The sequence below is a fragment of the Choristoneura fumiferana genome, chromosome 18 (genome assembly GCF_025370935.1).
Source record: "Choristoneura fumiferana chromosome 18, NRCan_CFum_1, whole genome shotgun sequence".
NCBI lineage: Eukaryota > Metazoa > Arthropoda > Insecta > Lepidoptera > Tortricidae > Choristoneura > Choristoneura fumiferana.
In genome coordinates this window covers 18,904,343-18,923,487 of record NC_133489.1, presented here as the reverse complement: position 1 = coordinate 18,923,487, position 19,145 = coordinate 18,904,343, and the positions used below count along the sequence as shown (strand labels likewise).

At 38.1% G+C, this 19,145-nt stretch overlaps 4 protein-coding genes across 6 annotated transcripts in view; 3 read left to right on the top strand and 1 right to left on the bottom strand.

The window, feature by feature from the left end:
* The window catches only part of LOC141438059 (uncharacterized), a 44,555-nt gene that overhangs the window by 2,694 nt on the left and 22,716 nt on the right, over nucleotides 1–19,145 (bottom strand). The window contains exon 9 of the mRNA XM_074101713.1: nucleotides 16,931–17,041. The gene's annotated coding sequence lies outside the window, so the exon portion shown is untranslated. The remainder of the gene's footprint in view (nucleotides 1–16,930; nucleotides 17,042–19,145) is intronic.
* Nucleotides 455–11,117, top strand: LOC141438057 (ankyrin repeat and MYND domain-containing protein 1-like). 3 transcript variants are annotated; one of them, XM_074101710.1, is made up of 16 exons: nucleotides 455–721; nucleotides 1,244–1,417; nucleotides 2,008–2,217; nucleotides 2,521–2,724; nucleotides 2,916–3,118; nucleotides 3,489–3,609; nucleotides 3,817–4,000; nucleotides 4,797–5,298; nucleotides 5,531–5,699; nucleotides 6,183–6,407; nucleotides 7,282–7,518; nucleotides 8,167–8,317; nucleotides 8,407–8,602; nucleotides 9,567–9,921; nucleotides 10,390–10,573; nucleotides 11,014–11,117. In XM_074101710.1, the coding sequence occupies exons 1-16, from the start codon at nucleotides 581–583 to the stop codon at nucleotides 11,040–11,042; spliced, it is 3,285 nt and encodes a 1,094-aa protein (XP_073957811.1). In that variant the 5' UTR covers nucleotides 455–580; the 3' UTR covers nucleotides 11,043–11,117. The 3 variants fall into 3 exon arrangements, with proteins under 3 accessions (XP_073957811.1, XP_073957810.1, XP_073957812.1); XM_074101709.1 differs by having other exon boundaries at nucleotides 8,392–8,602; XM_074101711.1 differs by having other exon boundaries at nucleotides 633–721; nucleotides 817–1,417; nucleotides 8,392–8,602.
* LOC141438060 (deoxyribodipyrimidine photo-lyase) lies at nucleotides 11,402–19,100 on the top strand. Its single transcript, XM_074101718.1, has 5 exons — nucleotides 11,402–11,780; nucleotides 13,539–14,235; nucleotides 14,729–14,921; nucleotides 15,955–16,196; nucleotides 16,954–19,100. Exons 2-5 carry the CDS (start codon nucleotides 14,082–14,084, stop codon nucleotides 17,118–17,120), a joined length of 756 nt encoding a protein of 251 aa, XP_073957819.1. The 5' UTR covers nucleotides 11,402–11,780; nucleotides 13,539–14,081; the 3' UTR covers nucleotides 17,121–19,100.
* LOC141437586 (deoxyribodipyrimidine photo-lyase-like) lies at nucleotides 11,420–13,826 on the top strand. Its single transcript, XM_074101022.1, has 3 exons — nucleotides 11,420–11,780; nucleotides 12,216–12,280; nucleotides 13,539–13,826. Exons 1-3 carry the CDS (start codon nucleotides 11,420–11,422, stop codon nucleotides 13,824–13,826), a joined length of 714 nt encoding a protein of 237 aa, XP_073957123.1.

Genomic DNA, 19,145 nt, shown 5'->3' with positions numbered 1-19,145 from the left:
ACCTTTAACGAAAGATTGCTTTTTCCGATGCAGAGACGTTCATTATTGAGGAGTCCTGGTGCTTTACCACCACCCGTTTTACCATATGCATTACGAGGAGCATACATTGCTTAGCAACTGTGTCAAAGTAATTAAAATTCAACCCGTGAAATACACTTGTTATTGAGTAGTAACTCCGATGGTCAACTGTGGTCTTCATCATCACTTCCACTTCACCAAATGATGATTTTACAACATTTGAAGAGTTCCCTCGATTTCCTTAGGATCAAATCATCAGATCCTGATTTGGTGCTTATGGGAACTAATTGAAGACATTCCTAGACGAACGCAAAAAAAAAATTCTAATCGGTTCATAAATGACGGAGTTCTGAAGTAATAAACATAAAAAACCTCCTTTATTTTTATTTTTGTAGTCTTTAAAAAAGTTAATCTATGTATGACACCCATATGACACCTGTATGACACGTTAGTGTTTGTATTGTGTATGCGTCATTTTTTAATTGAATGTATAATTTTTAATCTTATTTTCAACGCGTTATGATTGGAAAATATACGCTCAATCAACCAGCATAATTTTACAATGGTACCATCATCGGGGTCTTGCGCCCCTTTGAAGACCAAGAAGGATGCAAGTTGGCCTTACTACGAGTACTTCTTAGGTTCAAAAGATCAGCAGAAGCGGAGAAATGGTGTCGGACAAAATTATTGGACGGGAGCTGAGGTAAGAGATATTTTCAGTTACCTATTTCGAATACAAAGGATCGTCTAGCAATCATGATGCTCGTTCCCAAATCAGAATCTGTTATTTTCGTTCAGGGGGACATAACACGGGACGCAAAAATCAAAGTAATAAGAGGCTCACGTATTTTCCTGGTGCCCTAAATTTTAAACTGCAACGGTGCCTGGTCATATCTTACTAATTATAAGACGCTGCTAACGAGACGTTTATTTTCTTCAAAACTGATGGAGTGCAGTGAAAACGAAACGAGAATCAATAAATAATGAATAAATATACGATATCTAACGATAGCTGTTTTTAATGATCCACGAACATATTTTTCACGATATAGATCGCAACTATCTTTAATTAGTTCCGGATATTTCGACGCAATTTGGGTATATAGTTGCACTGGATCATGAGGCTCTGATAGATGCGTGCGTCGAAACATCAAAACCCCATTTAAGGATATCGCGGTCTCCATCCCGTAAAAAATACTTCTAAGAATAAGAGAGCACCTTTCAGTCTATGGAATGGTACACTGGACACTTCACCCGAGACACCATGCACGGCACTGGTGAATATTTCTGTCGCTACCGCGGACGACGAGCTCTCTCTGCCACCTACGAGGGCAACTTTTATGTGAACCGCATGCACGGGTACGGAGCGATGTCGTATCCTGATGGAAAGGTGTTCACCGTAAGTATACTCGTATTTAACAGGTTACCTTATACCGAGCTGGCAATAAACCATACATAGTTTCTTCTTCTCCATCTCACATACACAACAAGCTGTCTTAGCTAAATAGATACTTAAAAAAAAATGGCTCTATCCATTAGAGGTAAATTTTGCCGTTTTTTGGTAAAAAAATCTAGATAACGAAACTAAGAGGTAATGGCGAATAAACGATAACTGCTGGTTCCCCTTCTAGAAGAAAAGTGGTTAAATGCAAGCAATTATTTGATACAACCTCTTGCATATTTAGGATAAAAGGTTGTGGTTTACTGATATATTTTTTGTGTAAAAAATGTTTTGTTTTAATGTTTATTTGGGTACAAACGGTACGATATGGCTGATTACAAATGAAAACTTAGCTAATACACCAACCAGTAAAGTTACCACAGGTTAATATTACATATTACTAACCTTAGGAATAAAGTAATAACTAATAAAGTGAAGTAATAATTAATAATAAATAAATAATTATTAATTAATGTTGTCGAAGTTTCTTAAGTACAAATTTCTTAATGCCTAATTCTAAGATCCTAGAGAACTAATTATTTTCCCAGGGCCTGTTCAACAACAACGTTAGATATGGCCCGGGCATCGAGTCCTTTCCGAATAGACATGCTAACGTTGGCCTGTGGCGGGGTCCCAAACTTGTTCGACTGGCGTGGCGCCCATCAGCGCCAAGCGTGGCACCTGAGCTTCACGTGGGGCCCATCTGCAGGTCGTTTGTGGAACCGCATCGAGTAGTACTCAACACTACGTACAAAACAGTTAGTGATATATCAGCTCTATCTCATTAAGGATTTTTGTGAGAGGCTAGTTGGCGCTAATAGTATCGTGATGTCCGTTTGACAACTTTGACAGTTATGTCACGTTTGTGACTGGTTAAATAATTAAACGATCCAATCGCAAGCAAGATCGTGACGTTTAACGGTACTAATGCCATCTAGTGATATTTCGCTTGTTATGTAGGTAACCCTAAATGATCTGAGGGGAAAATCTTCTTTATAAGCCTGTTGGGTAACATATTATGCTACTGTAGAAATATAAATTACAATTTATTTGTGCCGTAGATTGGAAAAAGTAACAGTGCGATTGAACTCCTTAAAGAATGTGGAAGTGAGCCAATAGCGGCAGCTGAAAACTGGACAAGATTGTATCCAAAATGCTGCACTGATACGGCAAGTCAACTTTGCCAAGTAGAGCTGTTCGAAAACGAGTACTACAATGGAAAGATATATTCCCTGCAACGAAGTTCTGACCTTAAAAATAACGAGGTATTTTACGAGAACACAATCACATCGATATAAACATGTTTCATATTAATTAAGTTTCCCAGTTGTCAAAAATTCAGGATTAACTTTTATTTATTAACTAAATATTCCGCTGGTCCGGGGTCAAATCTTGCCTTTAGTGATGGCGCTAAATGGCGCTAATTATGTATTTTAAGTAGTTGGTCTTCATCCAGGACCTAGATCAAGACAGTCGGGACAGTTTTGAAGACGTAGGACCGTACTATGCTTGGAACAACAACGAAATGGCTATAGATATGATGAAACATTGTTTCAAACACGAAAGACAGAGGAATCAAACAAGAATAGACTTGGCGACATTGCTCACTGGACCAAGGAAACATTTCCTACTCGCTGGTATTCATGAACTGGACTGCAGGTTTTAAAAATATCTATCAACCAATTTTTACAGTCACTGACGTAATTTACTTGACCCTCGCTCAATTTTAACCCTTAGATACTTAACTTGACTTGACAGGGTTTTAAAAGTTCATGTTCATGATTCAACCCTCGTCCTTATCCTGTAGCCCTAAAAATTACACTAAAAAAATACAAAAGGTAGTCTTAATTCAAGTGCATTTAAACGTGTACTGTAGCCATATTCGGGCACATGATAAACAAGCCTAAAGGTTTGCCTTTGTCGGACACGACATGGAGGACATCATGGGTACCAAGATAAGGGTGTAATTCATTCTCAGGAAATATCATTTCTTCGTTCAATTGTTTATCTCTTAATTGTATGTTTTTAGGACTCTTCTAATGGCCACTTATTTAGGGCATATTGCTAGTACAACATATCTTATCAATGAACGTTGTGTCGATCCTAATATTGCTGACATGCAAGGAAACTCTGCTATCATTTACGCTACTGTAAGTCAAAACTCAGTTTTAATAACGACATTAATTATATATTTCTAGATGTTAGTCATCATTAACATCTGTGCTGTCTAGAAGTCAAAAATATCTGATCACGTACTTACGCGATTGACAACTACGAATCATTTCAGATGTTTATGAGCACTTAGACAGCTTCGATGTTTATGTTGGCGACTGTTCATAATACAAGGTTTGATTTAGTGTGGGGATCAAAAGGAGATCATAGACTTCCTGACAGCAGCCGGAGCAAATGTGGATAGCTATAATGACTCGTGCTGCACTGCTCTAGGTATAGCTCTCATGCGGCTCATTTGCTCTCAGAAAGATATATCTATCAGTGCTGTTGCACAAGCGATGCTCCCTCCACCTACGGTCCCTCCTGCTCGTAAGTACACTGTGTACCTCTATTATCCTTTTACAACAATTTAAACACGTCATCCACCATCTTGCTCGCTAATCCAGCCGTGAAGCAGCAGTGCTTGCACTGTTATGTTTCGGCATGGAGAGTAAGACAGCCGGTGAAATTACTGGCACTTGAGGTATCCCATTTTAGGCCTCTAGGTTGGCAACGCATCTGCAATCCCCTGGTGTTGCAGGTGTTTATGGGCGGTGGTGATCTCTTACCATCAGGAGACCCACTTGCTCGTTTGCCATCCATTCGAATAAAAATAATAAATGTCAGACCTTTTGAGATCTTGAAGTCAAAAGCACAAAGGCACAAATGTAATGGTTAATTTTTCACTAAGTTTTATGCATGATAGTTTTATGGTGGTTATAATGGGGCCGAATTCATAACCGATGTGGGCCACAGCAATGGTATCACCTCCGATATTGGTTGCGCTCATGTGCTCGAGCGACCAAATTGTGGACGTTGATACATTATTCATAAAGTAGTAGGTACGCGTCACGGATCAATCTATCGCGTCTAGGATCAAAATTAAAGCAGAGAGTCCGTTACAATTTTTGGAAGCTAGGTTTTGCAAGGAAGTTCCACTCCAACCAACCAGAACCAGCAGCCTTGTATTCCCGTCAAGACGGTTCCTTGCTGGACTTTTCAAATTTTTAGTAGATAAGGTAATAGCAGAAAAATGCATTGGTGCATTGCGAAAAATGTGGTTAGCTTAGCAGTTTGTAGATGCTTGTATTTTGTCTGTTATACGTATATGAACCATATATTTTAGCCATTGAAGAACCACGAGCCTTTGAATGGCATATAATTAGGGACCTTCCGCCACCAAATGTAGCATTGGGTAAGTCACCTAGTCGAATCACTAAGTTGGGCCCGGACAAATCGGTCGCAAAAAAAGAAAAATCAGCGACGTCTCTAAAGGATACCAACAAAAAGAAACCAGAACCGTTCAAGCCAATGGACGAAATAGGCTATGAATCTGACGAATCGATAAATGAAGAAAATAAACTTTACAAAGATATTAACAATGAATATGTAATCAAAGTAAGCGACATTCATCCAACAATTATACCACCATTATACTTATTCGATGTAAACGACATGGTTAAAGATTTAGATTTCGAAGAAAAAGTTGTAACAGAAAAGAATCCAAAAAAACAAATATCTAAAGTTTTAAAGGAAACTACAAAACCTAGCAAGGAGGTAATGTGGCAGAACTTCGAAGGAGATGAGGATGCGTCACTAAGCAGCCTTGAAAAAAGTAAAGCTGAAACGTAAGTTTGATATAAATTTCATCTCATTTCAGTTCATATTGGGCTTGCGTTGACCATAATCACGCCTGATCGTAAAGAAAGGTCTAGTCTAAGATGGCTTCCCTAGTGAATGCCTGCTTACTCTAGATTCGAATTTTTATCAAGCGGATTGTTAATAATCTCTAAACAAAGTGCTAGTCAAGGTATTGGTCAACGTCATCATCCGTACTTACTTGACTTTTTTACTGTCTAGATTGGAAAGAATTAAGGCGACTATCCTACAGTTATTAGATGAAGGTGCAAATCCTAATTTAGTGAAATATCCTCAATCGGCTCTCTTCATGGCTATCACAACCGGTTACTCGGATTTAGTGCAACAGCTTTTAAAATACGGCGCCAATGTAAATGAAGTATATTCAGAAGTAAGTACTTAATTATTTTTGTAATTGTGCATAAGTAGGTAATAGATAGAGTATAGACTAAGAGCCTAGCTTGATGTAGCTAAAGCGACGCCTTTAGTTGACAAAAGTTATCATGTTACTATCATTTATGGGTGTCATTTATCTCTGTCATCAGTTTGAAAACATTCAGCCACATCATTTTTTTTAATGATAAACACATATTTTTTTTATGATAAACAGGTAAACTTCCAATAAAGTTAGAATATTCCGGATTGTAAATTTCTTTTCGAATTACTTTTCACTGGCGTTCGTGTCGTCAATGTGTGTGCACGTGTTCCACGTGTTGCACTGAAAAATAGCCGCAATATTATGCTGAGTGGGACCTATAATTTATACTATTAGATGTTATTTTTATTTTTTCCTTTCAAAGATATTTATTCCTGTGTATCGAAGTGTCTCACTTCCTGTGCCCCACTCTCTAGATCAGTTATTTCCTCTTTCCAGGCATACAACTACACGATTCTTGACATAGCTGTCTCTCGGCCCATGACTTATGATAACCTTGAAATTATTCGAGCTTTACTGGAAGGCGGAGCTCGTCCTGATCATCGATTACGTTTTGTGTTGCCTGCTCCCCCTAATAATCCAGAGTTGGAGGAAGAAATACCGGGGCCGACATTGTTGCATGCAGTTCTAGCAAGAAAGGTTGAAAGCGAAATCGAAGAAGAAGTAAGTATATTTATATGCACCTCTACCAGATGTTTTAATATTTATCCAGATATTCCAGAAAGGGCTCCGGTTAGCTGGCTAAAAACCCGTTTGAATGTTTTCCAGGATTTTTATATTGTGGTTGGCGTTGATCAATGTTCAAAGTATACCTACTTTGTCATAAGTAGGATCCATTTTAAATTAAAAATTCCGTTGAAAAACCTTTGCAAGGGTTAAATCAAAATAATTTAACCACCTTTTGTAATATTACGTATCAATTTTAAAACACTGTTGAATTAAATAAAACCTAGCTAGATCAGTATTCTCCCATTTCGCCCCCAATAACTTCTACCTCTACTTAAAAATTTTCATCAAAATCTTTTGAACCGTTTTCATGATCTCAAAACATATGCAGGTGGTAGGACCTTGTGCAAGGTCCGCCCGGATTGCTACCACCATCTTGCTCGCTAATCCTGCCGTGAAACAGAAGTGCTTGCACTGCTGTGTTTCGGCGTGGAGAGTAAGACAGCCGGTGAAATTACTGGCACTTGAGGTATCCCATCTTAGGCCTCTAGGTTGGCAACACATCTGTAATCCCACTGGTGTTGCAGGTGTCTATGGGCGGTGGTGATCTCTTATCATCAGGAGACCCACTTGCTCGTTTGCCATCCAGTTGAATAATATATATATATATATCCACACACAAGATAAAATTAGTTACGTTTGGTTGGTAGTTGATCTCTATAATAATAACACTGCCACTTTTTATTCCACGGGGCCCTGGACTGCAACCCAAAAAACCCCTATATAGATTCGCCTCTGGAGCCCTATGAGGGATAATAGCTTAGTCTGTCCATGTATCCTTGTAAGTTAACGCTTGGTTCATATCTCAAAGATACGCAAGCAGTTGATGGAGCTGTTGCTCGAGTACAACTGCGATGTACTGACGCAATTCAAAGGGCGATCTCCTTTTGACATCGCAACGAGGAGCATGGACCTCCTCGATATCGTCGTAAGAAGCCCGAAAACCAATCTAAACGCTATAATCAACGATCAAGGTCAAACTATACTGGTCAAGATGTTCCACTTACCCTACTTTAAAACTATTGATAGCAACGATCGATTACAGACGGTTAGTAATAGTATTAACTATCTTACCTTACAGTTGCGTAGGGTGAACAATTTCATTAGGCAACACGCAGAGTTAGAGAAGCCTTGGTTAGATATGTCTTCGGATACAACTCCTCGGAGTTAGTGTACTCAAGCTTTGCCATACTTGTCATCACTGACTCATGTAAAGAAATTAGGCATCTCGGTGGGAATCCAGTTGTCACGTCGCCTCGCCTCTGCTACCTAATGGTTCTGTCGAACTAGCCAGTGGTACTTTACTTCGCATGCAATGCTTATACAATAAAATTGCTGTTTATTGAACACCACAATATAGGAAGCAGTAGGTACAGAAAACAGAGATACATAGAGAAAAAAATCCAAAGTAAGCGACTTTTCCATTTTCTTTTCTTGCTACACATATGAAGTGTTTTCAAATAAATCTGTAAATTTCAGCAGATGGTTAGGATAGTTTGGCAGAGCAGCCCTCTGAATGTTTTTTTATTATTTTTTATTGTGTACTTAATAAGTGTTTTTATATATGTATAATGACATCGTCTTGAATGAAAAATTCTAAAATGAGACATTTACAGGGATATTCAGCAATACTAATTCATCCATCTGCTGAAATATTTCTTGTATTAATACATTAATATGACATGATAATTCTCAGCTGACAAATTTGCTCCTTTTCGGAGCCGATCCACTGCTTGAATGTCAAAACGGGGATACTCAGTTCAAAAATTTGTTTGTCATGGCTAAAAATACTTTGCTTGAGTTAGAATCAGCACAAGGCGGTAGTAAGGGGTCTCCCACGACCACTGGTGAGTGTTTTCAAACAAGTGAACAACAGTTAACGGCATGTTTGTTGGGTGCTTTTGCTGTTTAATGTTTCCAGGTAAAAACGATAAAGCTAAAAAGGAACCGCCGAAGAAGGAAGAAAAAGCTAAGGCTGCTGTAGGGGCGGCGAAATCTACAGGCAAAATGGTAATCGACGGCCTTGGGAACTATAGACAAGCCATCGATCTGATAACAGAGTGCGCTAGAATACTACACATTAGGTGGCTGCAGGGGAAATTGACCAAAGAACTCGTCAAAATCATTGACACGTAATTATCGTATAATTCGTATTCTCTGCGAACTTATTTTTTTACAAGTAGGTAGACGTTCATCATCATCATCATAATTTCGGCGTATATACGTCCCACTGCATGGTACAGGCCTCCTCTCAGAATGAGAGGGCCTGGAAAGTAGTTCCCACACGGGCCCAATATTAAAGTCTTCGTCGGTGTCTGCAAGTTTCCTCGCGAAGTTTAGGTTTACAATAAAGCTCATGGTAAATGCAAATGTAAATTTGCACTTAAATTCCGAAAAACTCAGATTTGCCAGCCTGCGCTCGAACCCACGCAAACCACTAGGCCACCACGGTAGACGTTTCTCTCCTTTTTCTCTCAATAAAATTAATGCTCTTTGATGTTTACTTGGAACATGCATACCCATGCGTCAAACTCTGGCTTATATGCTGAAATGTATATTTCAGAACTAAATTATTGTTATTATTATTTTAAAATTTATGACGGTGGAAGCATTCTTCACTTCCACTGAACGTACTTAGATATAGTTTAGATATAGTAAGTGTTTAGTATTGTAACTAAGGGACCCCTTACATCCCTGTATTTTTATTATTTTTTGTATTTTTTTTCTTTAATTGTGTAATATAGCTTTTAAGTATTTTATTTGTAATTATATTATTATGAAAAAATGACTTTCTGCTTTCTGCCAAGTTTCTTGCGGCGCATTCTTCTTGGCAATGATGGTCTTTCCGAAAGCGCTGGTAGTTTAAAAAATGACGTGTAAAAGTGCCCATTGCGGCCTTGCGGAATTTTTGAATTTGAATTTTTGAATATAAGTACTTAACCTATAATCCGCACCCCAATCCGCACTGGGCCCGCATGGGAACTATGGCCCAAGCCCTCTCATTCTGAGGGGAGGCCTGTGCCCTGCAGTGGGACGTATATAGGCTGGGATGATGATGACCTAACCTATAATAAAATTAATAAAACCGGTTTTTAGATACAAGCACCGCCATTGGAACATAATTTTAGGAGAGCATAAACGTAAAAAGCCGACAGGACTATGGCTTCCAGCTCAACGTTGCTTAGAAATCTGGGATCTTCTAAAGACCACCAAGAGAAGAATATATAACGATAAACGAACTCTCAAACATTTACTTTGCATTGTCTACTTTTATAACCTTAGATCGAAGATGTCTAACCGTTATTGGGATTCCGTGAAATGTGAAGAGAGGAACATTATAGAGTATGAAGTCAATTGTATGATACGTGAGCATAAGAAGACGACAAATTTCGAGCCTGACATGTTGCCACTGCAGAGGCTGTATGTGCAACCCGAACTTTTTGCTTACGCAGTAAGTAATTACACTTGAACTTTAATAGGCATGTAAGCAGGTACAAATAAAACGATATACATGCTTGCAAGAGCACAGAAAAGAATACCAATTTCTTCTTACAAATCGAATAGGATAAATATAAAGAAAGTTCCTCAAAAAATCTTACTTTACTTCTATTGCTACTTACTTTACTTGCTGCTATTAAACAGGAGAACATGTGCAGAACAAACTGTATAGCATGGTGTCGATTCGTTTAATGAACCGAATAAAATTACGGTTACGAGTGTGTGATAAGTAGGTTAGGCGTTACTCTCTAAAAAAGGAAGATTCTTTACTTACTAATTTATTACTAAGTGTTTGGTGACCGGTAGTCATTTTACCTAGTATATCCCTGTCATAGTAGAGTACCTTCATATCCTTGTCAAGCACTTCAAATAAACACTGTTTTTTAGTATATATTGCGTACCTATCATTATTTATTTTAAGGACTCCGAATTCGATGTGTGTTTTGAATGCGCTTTGCCGCTCGAAGAGGAGAGGATCCAGTGCCAACTGTGCAAACTCGTTTCCTTCTGCGATTTGGAATGTATCAGAATGAATATTGACAGAACTAGCTGTCATCCGTGCAGCGATTATTTCAAGAAAAAGTACTTTCCGAGCCCGCCAACGAGTAAGTCATCATGATATTAGCCGTAGGACGTCCACTGTTGGACATAGGCCTCCTCCATACTCGTAGACCTCCAGTTGCTTGGGTTGGAAACGGCCTGCTTTCACAGTGAACCCCGCGGCTTTCTGGTTATCCGTGAATCTCGTTGGTGGACGTCCTACGCTGCTATTGCCGATCCGAGGTCTCTTTTCAAGAACTGTTTGACCTGTACCTAATCTATTTACTTGTACTACTACTACTACTGACCTGTACCTAATCTAGTGATCGACTGACAGAACCAGCCGCCGTATTATCTTACGCGCTGACTTTCGCGATCGCATTCAATGCCTCTTTCTGCCCTTGTCCCTACCCAATCTAAGGCCTTAAATATAATAAGGTATTAAGACTAATATAATATGGCATTCAGCAACTGTTTAATTTATTTTTATATATTTTATTTACAGGTAATGACACTACGAGTGGTCCAGTTTAACCGAATCTCCAAAACTATAAATATTTTTAATATTCACGAAATACCTGAGATAAAATTAAATTGTTATAAAGAATATTCCTAGTATTTTATACCTATCCGCAACTTAATCGAAAATTAAATAAAAATGTGTTTTGCCGGACGTCCATCTACATCTACATACATACCAAATTTCACCCAAATCCGTCCAACTTTTTTAGCGTCAAGAAACAAACATATTTTATGCACATATTCACAAACTTTCGCATTTCGCATTAATAATAAGTTAAGTATATCAGTAAGATATGCAACCCATTTAGATAATTTGTAAATGATAACAACCATACATCATATCTAGTTCTTAGTGTTATATTTCAGTCCGCAAAAACAGTTGCATCGATATGGCGTCCGCGGCTAAAAAAACAAAACTTGATTTACCTTCCACGAGCGCTGAAAGTAAAAATACGCTCGATGAATTTAAGAAAAGTCTACAAACAAAGCGAGATAAGACCGCCAAATCGATTTTGGACTACAAATTTAATAAGAAACGTCTTAGAATAATATCTGATCAGCAGCTGGTGGCTGATAAATGCGAGGGTATCGTGTACTGGATGTTCCGGGACAGTAGGGTGCAGGATAACTGGTCATTCCTGTTCGCCCAGAAACTGGCCTTGAATAATGAGGTGCCGCTCCACGTGTGTTTCTGTTTGAGCGCGAAATACCAGGACGCGTCTTTAAGGCATATTGATTTCTTGAGAAAAGGTATGTTGATAATTTCAATGAAATAGTGAAAAAAATAATTCGCTAATCACGGTCAATACATAATCTTGTTTTTACTCTTCCGTGTACATAATGGTACCTATATTATCACGAGCGTTCTTTATTATTATATATAAATCATAGTCATTTATTATTAAATATATATAGTGCCACGGAGAATTTAGTTCGAAATAGTGCTTTAGTGTTTGAACTTTGTTAGTTTCTCTTTGTTAGCTCAAAAGTTTACTGTCTTTTAGAACACCTAAGAGAAATTTTATTTACCAATAAAGTTACACTGCACAAAATTATAAATCACTTATTATTGCATAAAATATAACGTCATAATTAAGTGACTTTTCGACGGTCTCCGCTCTAGACTGGGTCTGTATCGTAAGTACCTACTCTTTTAAATCCTTATCCTTACTAATATAATTGTAGTCTCCCTATGTTTGTTTGTTAAGCATTCACACTTAGAGAACTCAACAGATGAAGGACATAAAATAGTAAGTATCCCAGAAAATATTGTATAGGTAGTTCCCGCAGGCGCGCGATAAAAGGATTCTTCGCATATAATATATAATAAAATAAAGTCGCGGACAACAGCTAGCATTATATTGCTACTTCTATTTATTGATAGCTAGAATGGACCCATATCTACCCGTGGGTGTCGTAAAAGACAACTAAAGCATCTGATGTGAGAGCGAACAGTAGTGCTTTCTATTGCCAATTACGAACTCCGAAGTTCTGAACTCCAGAACTGCGACGTAAAAGGCTAGGGGAAATTACTACACTATTTTCCCAAGAAAGTTGTCACGAAGATTCGCTGCCGCTCCACAGCCGGTGGCCACCACCACTCTGCCAAGAGTGTAGCTACTTAAAAAAGATTACGCGTACGATTTTGCTTCTGGTAAAAACTTCGTCCTTATACGATCACAAATACAAATAAGCCAAATCAGTAACTTCAAGTGATGACCCATACACTGTGTCAATTCCAGAGTAGGAAGCGCTAGTTTGCGCCGCAGCACCGCGCCGCTACCCCCATATCACCTAATTTAAAAACAATAAAAAAACTTATCCTATTTTGTTAAAAACAGAAACGTCTTCCTATAAAATACCTAAAGAGGCAGAGGTAAACAACATTCTGCGAGGAACGGAACGTTTATAATATTGTTAACTCAATGACTCAAGAAATATTCTGTACATTATTTATAGTTTTTAATCGCCAGTTTGGATCTAACTGTGATGACCTTTAATCATATACAAATAGTTAACTTTTAACAACTAATAATTTGATGAAATTTGGAATGGAACAAAGCTTGAACTTCATAGCAGGAACTACGAGTAGAATATTTTTAAACAGATAAGAGCGGATGAGTCCAAGAAACACAGTTATTAAATGTATAAATATAAATCGAATTTATATTATGTGGGAACCGCGTGGGAACTAACGCAAAAGCCTTCTCATACTAAGAGGAGGTCTGTGCCAAGCAGTGGGACGTTAATAGGCTGGGATGATGATGAATATTATGTAGCAAATTACGTATTAATTATTGTGTTAATTTGTTGTAGGTACATTACGTATTAATCTAATTACAAAATAAACAAAATTATGACTTCATCTTATTACTTCTTTTGTTAATCATCATCATGTTCATTATTACGACTTCACGAAAAATGTTTAGAACCTCTTCTTCTGTGACCTTCTAGAGTCCAATGTTATCTTGAAAGGACTATAATTAACTTAAGAAACTCTTTCTTCAGCCGATAGACTGGGACGAGGCTATAGAATCGCGCGAAGCAGACAAATCAGTGGGTCCGGTGGAATGGGCTAAGCCAGGCTATGACGCAGCCGTTGCGATGCTGAAGAGTTTCCTTGACAAAAGACTGAAGCTGTACGCTGCTAAGAGAAACGATCCCACTCAGGATGCGATCAGCAATCTTTCGCCTTGGATTCGTTTCGGTAAAGGCAATTTTTTAAAAAACTTTCCATTGTGTAGACGACGCATGTACAAAGTTTTAATAAAGAGTTTGTATACCAACGCTGTCTAGCAATTGGCCACTAATAAAATTTAAAAGCAAGCAGCGCGGAAAGAAATCAAAAGAATATCGAGAGTGCTGTCATAGTCCTTGTCCGCGCTGCGTGTTTAATTTTGCATTATTATTAAAAAGTTGTTTTATTTTACTAATTTACACTCTAAAGATCATTATACAGTCTACAATTTTGGTACATCGAACCGAATAAATTAATTAAAACCAGTGCAATAGTTTTTTCCATAGTTTAAATTCAGTGTATATAGTGAAATAATGTTCAACACGCCACCACCACCTATGACACGGCAACGTTGCCGCGAGCTAGCTGCAGATGAATCAGCTCGGCTCGGCGATGTTCCATGTACACATTGGCAACCTCCTTGTGATTCTACATTTGTCCAGCCACCTCCCTCCGATGTTCGCTCAAGTAAGTCGAAAAAGTCATCAGCATCGTCGGTAGCAAGGCGGAAGGAATTAGAGTTAAAGGCAGCCGAGGAAAAGGCGCACATCGAGAAGGACCTCATTTACAAACGACTCGCGGCCGACTTAGCTCGCCTCGACGCTGAGTCTGATAGGGAGGACGACTACATTGTGTGACAGAGTTTATTCTAGGGAGGGTGGGTGCTTGTAGCATTCAGTGCGGGCCCCGAGCGCTAATTCAAAGGGGGCGTTAATTGGTAAAAAGTTTGTAAGTTTGTTTGTTTGTTTTGTTACCTACCTCTTCACGTCTTAAGCGCTGAACCGATTTATATGAAATTCGGTATACAAATAGTTTGAGTTTCGGGGAAGGATAAGGGATAGTTTTTATCCCGGAAATTTGCAAAGTTCCCGCGGGATAGCGATAAACTTATTCTACGCGGACGGAGTCGCGGGCAACAGCTACTTTTTATATGCTACTGCATTAAATTCTCCGTTTTCAGGTCAGACATCTGTCCAGAGAGTAGCGCTTTGTGTTCAAGCGTACTACTCCGAAAACACGGAAAGTGTGAATGATTTTCTCGAACATGCCATAGTCCGCAACGAGCTCGCAGACAACTTCTGTTTCTACAACCCCCTTTATGACAGCGTAAAGGGAACCAGCAACTGGGCGCAGAAGACTTTGGATGACCATAGGTGATTATATGAATGGAAGACATATTATTTTCGTATTTTAATGTAGGTATATTTTGTGCGTTTAATCCAAACTTGAACTTCAAAAGAAAAACCAAGTTTGTACCTACACGTAGCAAACTAGGGCTTATATTAATCCCATTAATATTATAAATGAGAAAGTTTTTAAGTCTGTTTGTTTGTTTGTTGCCTCATCATGTCTAAACTGCTGAACCGATTTAGATGAAAATCGGTATACAGGGTAGATTGAGCCCCGAGGAAGAACATAAAATAGTTCCTATCCCGGAAAATTGCATAGCTAGTGTATTAATAAGACTTTATTTATATTTAATGTGTTTTATTTAGTCGTAAGTTTACAGAGCAAGATTCTTATCTTCATATCATAATAATAGTCTGTTGATATGCCACAGATCAGAGAGTCAATAAAATTCGGAACCATAGATTATACAACATCTTCTCTCTTCTCAAAAAAAAAAAAAAACAAATAAAAAAAAAATTGATCCTCCTACCAAAAAAACAAAAACTAATACCATCACTAGTAGGTGATATAATCTTCTTGCCACTTGGGGATAGCGATAAATGAACTCTACGCGTACGGAGTCGCGTCGCGGGCAAACAGGCTAGTCGCTAATTTAATGACAAAGAAATCTCGCACCAAGCTTATACATCATATAAAGTGTGTACCTAATTTAATAAATTGATGAGTTTAGGTGACCTTAAGTTTATTTTCTTCTTTTTTGAGAACTTAAGTACAAGCTTGTTTTTGAAAATGTTTTTTTACACTTATTCACAATTCCCTCTATTTCGTCTGCTCTTGTCTACCTGGCAAACACAGAAACAGAGACAGAGAGAGAGAGAGATATGTTCAGTAATTCTAAGGGGCTGTTACTATCGATAGATTAGTGTTAACTGAGGGTTAAATGTGATGCCGTCTCCGTCTATTCGAACTAAACAAATAGAGACGGCATCACATTTAACCGTCAGTTAACACTAATCAATGGATGGTGAAACAGCCCCTTATTCTTATTGTTTTCAGGAAAGACAAAAGATCTCACATCTACACTCAAGACGAGCTAGCTCAAGCCAGGACACACGATGACATTTGGAACTCAGCACAACTCCAAATGGTGAAGGAAGGCAAGATGCATACATTCCTTAGAATGTATTGGTGCAAGAAAATATTAGAATGGACCCCGTCTCCCGAGGATGCGCTCAAATATGCCATCTACTGGAATGACCACTATAGTATTGACGGACTGAATCCTAAAGGCTATGTTGGTATGTTGGACTATTTATTTTAATATTAACGAGCATGCTTAAATGACGTCCATTTACGTCCGTAATATAAATATCGGTGGTAATATTATAGGAGCTAGAAACGTCAGGATTTGAGTAAGTAAGTACTAAACGCAATCACTCCCGTTGAAATTAATTTGATTCTAAAATATCAAGTACCTACTCGAATCGCAAAGGCGTCCGTCAGAATATATAATTTTTATTGTCAATATTATGTTCGACTTAGCGGGGCACAACCGTGCCCCCAGTTGTATCATTTTACATAGATCCATGTTGGTTGATTACGATAAGGTACGTGAATACGTGAGCAGGTACGTGAGCTATATACCTCCTGCAATCAATATAGATACAGGTAGACCTGTATCTATATTGATTGCAGGAATGACAACTCTACTATCAGGCTCTTGTTTAATTGCATCAGAAACCTATAAGTAGGTACACTGCCATAGAAGCCTTTTTACAAGCTTTTATTCAACTTCACCCGTAAACTTATAATTTGTTTGTTTATTCGAAAGCAATATCATTGGTTTGCTTCAAATAAGATACACTTCTAGTGGTCGGGTTGACTAGAAGTTTGGTATAAATATGTACTTAGGTAGGATGACAATGCAGTACAGTCACCAAAAAGTACAGTCTACAAAAATGCTTAAATTTTAACGAAAACTAATATTCTATATTTAATTAGTTTAAATTTTAATAAATTATTTTACTCGTACACTGTTGTTTGTATTATTTTTAGGCTGCATGTGGTCCATCTGCGGCTTACACGACCAAGCGTTTGCCGAGCGTTCGGTGTTCGGTAAAGTCCGCTTCATGAACTACGAGGGCTGCAAAAGAAAGTTCAACGTTAACGCTTTCGTGGCCCGAAACGGCGGCAAAGTGCATAAATACGTACCTAAGAAATAAGTACTTGTAAGCGTGAGCGCGTGAGCTTTGATATTTGCATACGGTATTGTTAGAATAAGCCTGTCTTTTGTGAAAATATTAATTCGATATTAAAACTGATTTTGAATCACACTGCTCACATTTAGGTACTTTCAATTTAACATAAGAGCACCTTATGTTATAGGATTTAGGCTTTTTGGTTCAAAAAAGATAATAATGTGTGGTTAACGATTTTAAAGCCCGACCAGGGATAGCCTCATTACTTATAGCTAGATACCTACTTAGCGTCCGATTGACGTTTCAGTCTTGCTTGCGATGGCTCATTTAGTTGTTATTTTTTAGAAAAATATGGCGCTGTCCATTGGAGGACAATTTTGCCATTGTCTAGTAGGGCTCATTTAGTTATTTGACCAATTAAAAACATGACGCAAATGTCAAACGGACCTCATGAAAAGGGTTTACTCTCGAATTTCCCTTTTCACCAAAGGACCATTACCGTTTCAGCTAGATGACATAACAGTAAAATACACAGTCAGCAAAGAGTCAATTTAGCTGAATGACATGAAAGTATGTCGTTGTTGTTGTTTTTTTAGAATAATATGGCGCTGTCCATTGGAGGACAATTTTGCCAGTGTCTAGTAGGTTTTGCCGTTGTACGGTAAAAAAATGCTAGAAAACGAAATATGAGACGTAATGGTGGATGAACGATGACAGCGCGAAATCCCCATGACATGAAAGTAGAATACCTCAGTCAGCAAACTGTCAATTTAGCAGGACGTCACAGAAGTGAATTGAGCAAGTAGCCAAACGTTTGGAAATATAAATAGTCCCTGTGATTAGAATAGGTACCTAATTAACTGAAAGCATTACTAGAATATTTTAAATTGTAACATTCTAAGATCCAGACATTTTGCTATATCGTTCATGTCTATACTTATAGCTGTTAGAAGAGGTTTTAAGCAAACACTTCTACTCTATAACAATGCTGGCTGTAGGGGAGATAGGGGAGCATTGGGCACTTTTTTACTTAAGTCGTAATAAAAATGCTATTTTTTAACAAAATCAACTTTTTACTTCTTATATTAGTAGCACATATATTTGGCTTCAATTATCACGAAGAACGTATACAATTATATAATCAGTCTCAAAATTGCAAGAGTTTTTCTAAACACTGTCAAAAGTGCCCAAACCTCCCAATGGTCGGGTGGTTTGGGCACCTTAATGGGAGGTTTGGGCACTGTATTAAATACGCCACTTAATGGTAAAATACTTGAATATTAAATAATGTAACTATAAAAACTTGCAATAAAATCGACAAACAATCAACTGTTTTAAACTATAAGTACTCAAATACTAAAGATTTAGTACTCAATACTCAGTATATCTTACTTCAGTAATAAAATTTATCCAATATTCGGTATAACCCAGATAGGCTTATCAAAAGTAACCTTATTACCATATTTTTGGGTTTGGCAATTTGGTTTTGATGTCTTTGTGGCCTAGTGGTTTGACCTATCGCCTCTCAAGCAGAGGGTCGTGGGTTCAAGCCCCGGTTCGCACCACTGAGTTTTTCGAAATTCATGTGCGGAATTACATTTGAAATTTACCACGAGCTTTGCGGTGAAGGTAAAACATCGTGAGGAAACCTGGACAAACCTGCGAAGCAATTCAATGGTGCGTTTGAAGTTCCCAATCTGCACTGGGCCCGCATGGGAACTACAGCCCAAGCTCTCTTGTTCTGAGAAGAGGCCTGTGCCCAGCAGTGGGACGTATATAGGCTGGGATGATGGATGATGATTCAAATTCAATATTTATACGCAATTTAAACCCATCCAAGTAATTTTATTTTAACGGACAGAACCTACATTTTAAACCGATTGCCGAAACAAACAATTGTGGCGGGAGCATTGGGCATGCCCAAACCTCCCTCTAAAAATAGTGCTCAATGCTCCACACCCCCTCATTTCACAAATAAATTCAAATATGTTTTTTGTAGTCTAATGTTTTACCTTAATTTATACGTTAATATTAGCTTTCGCAAACACA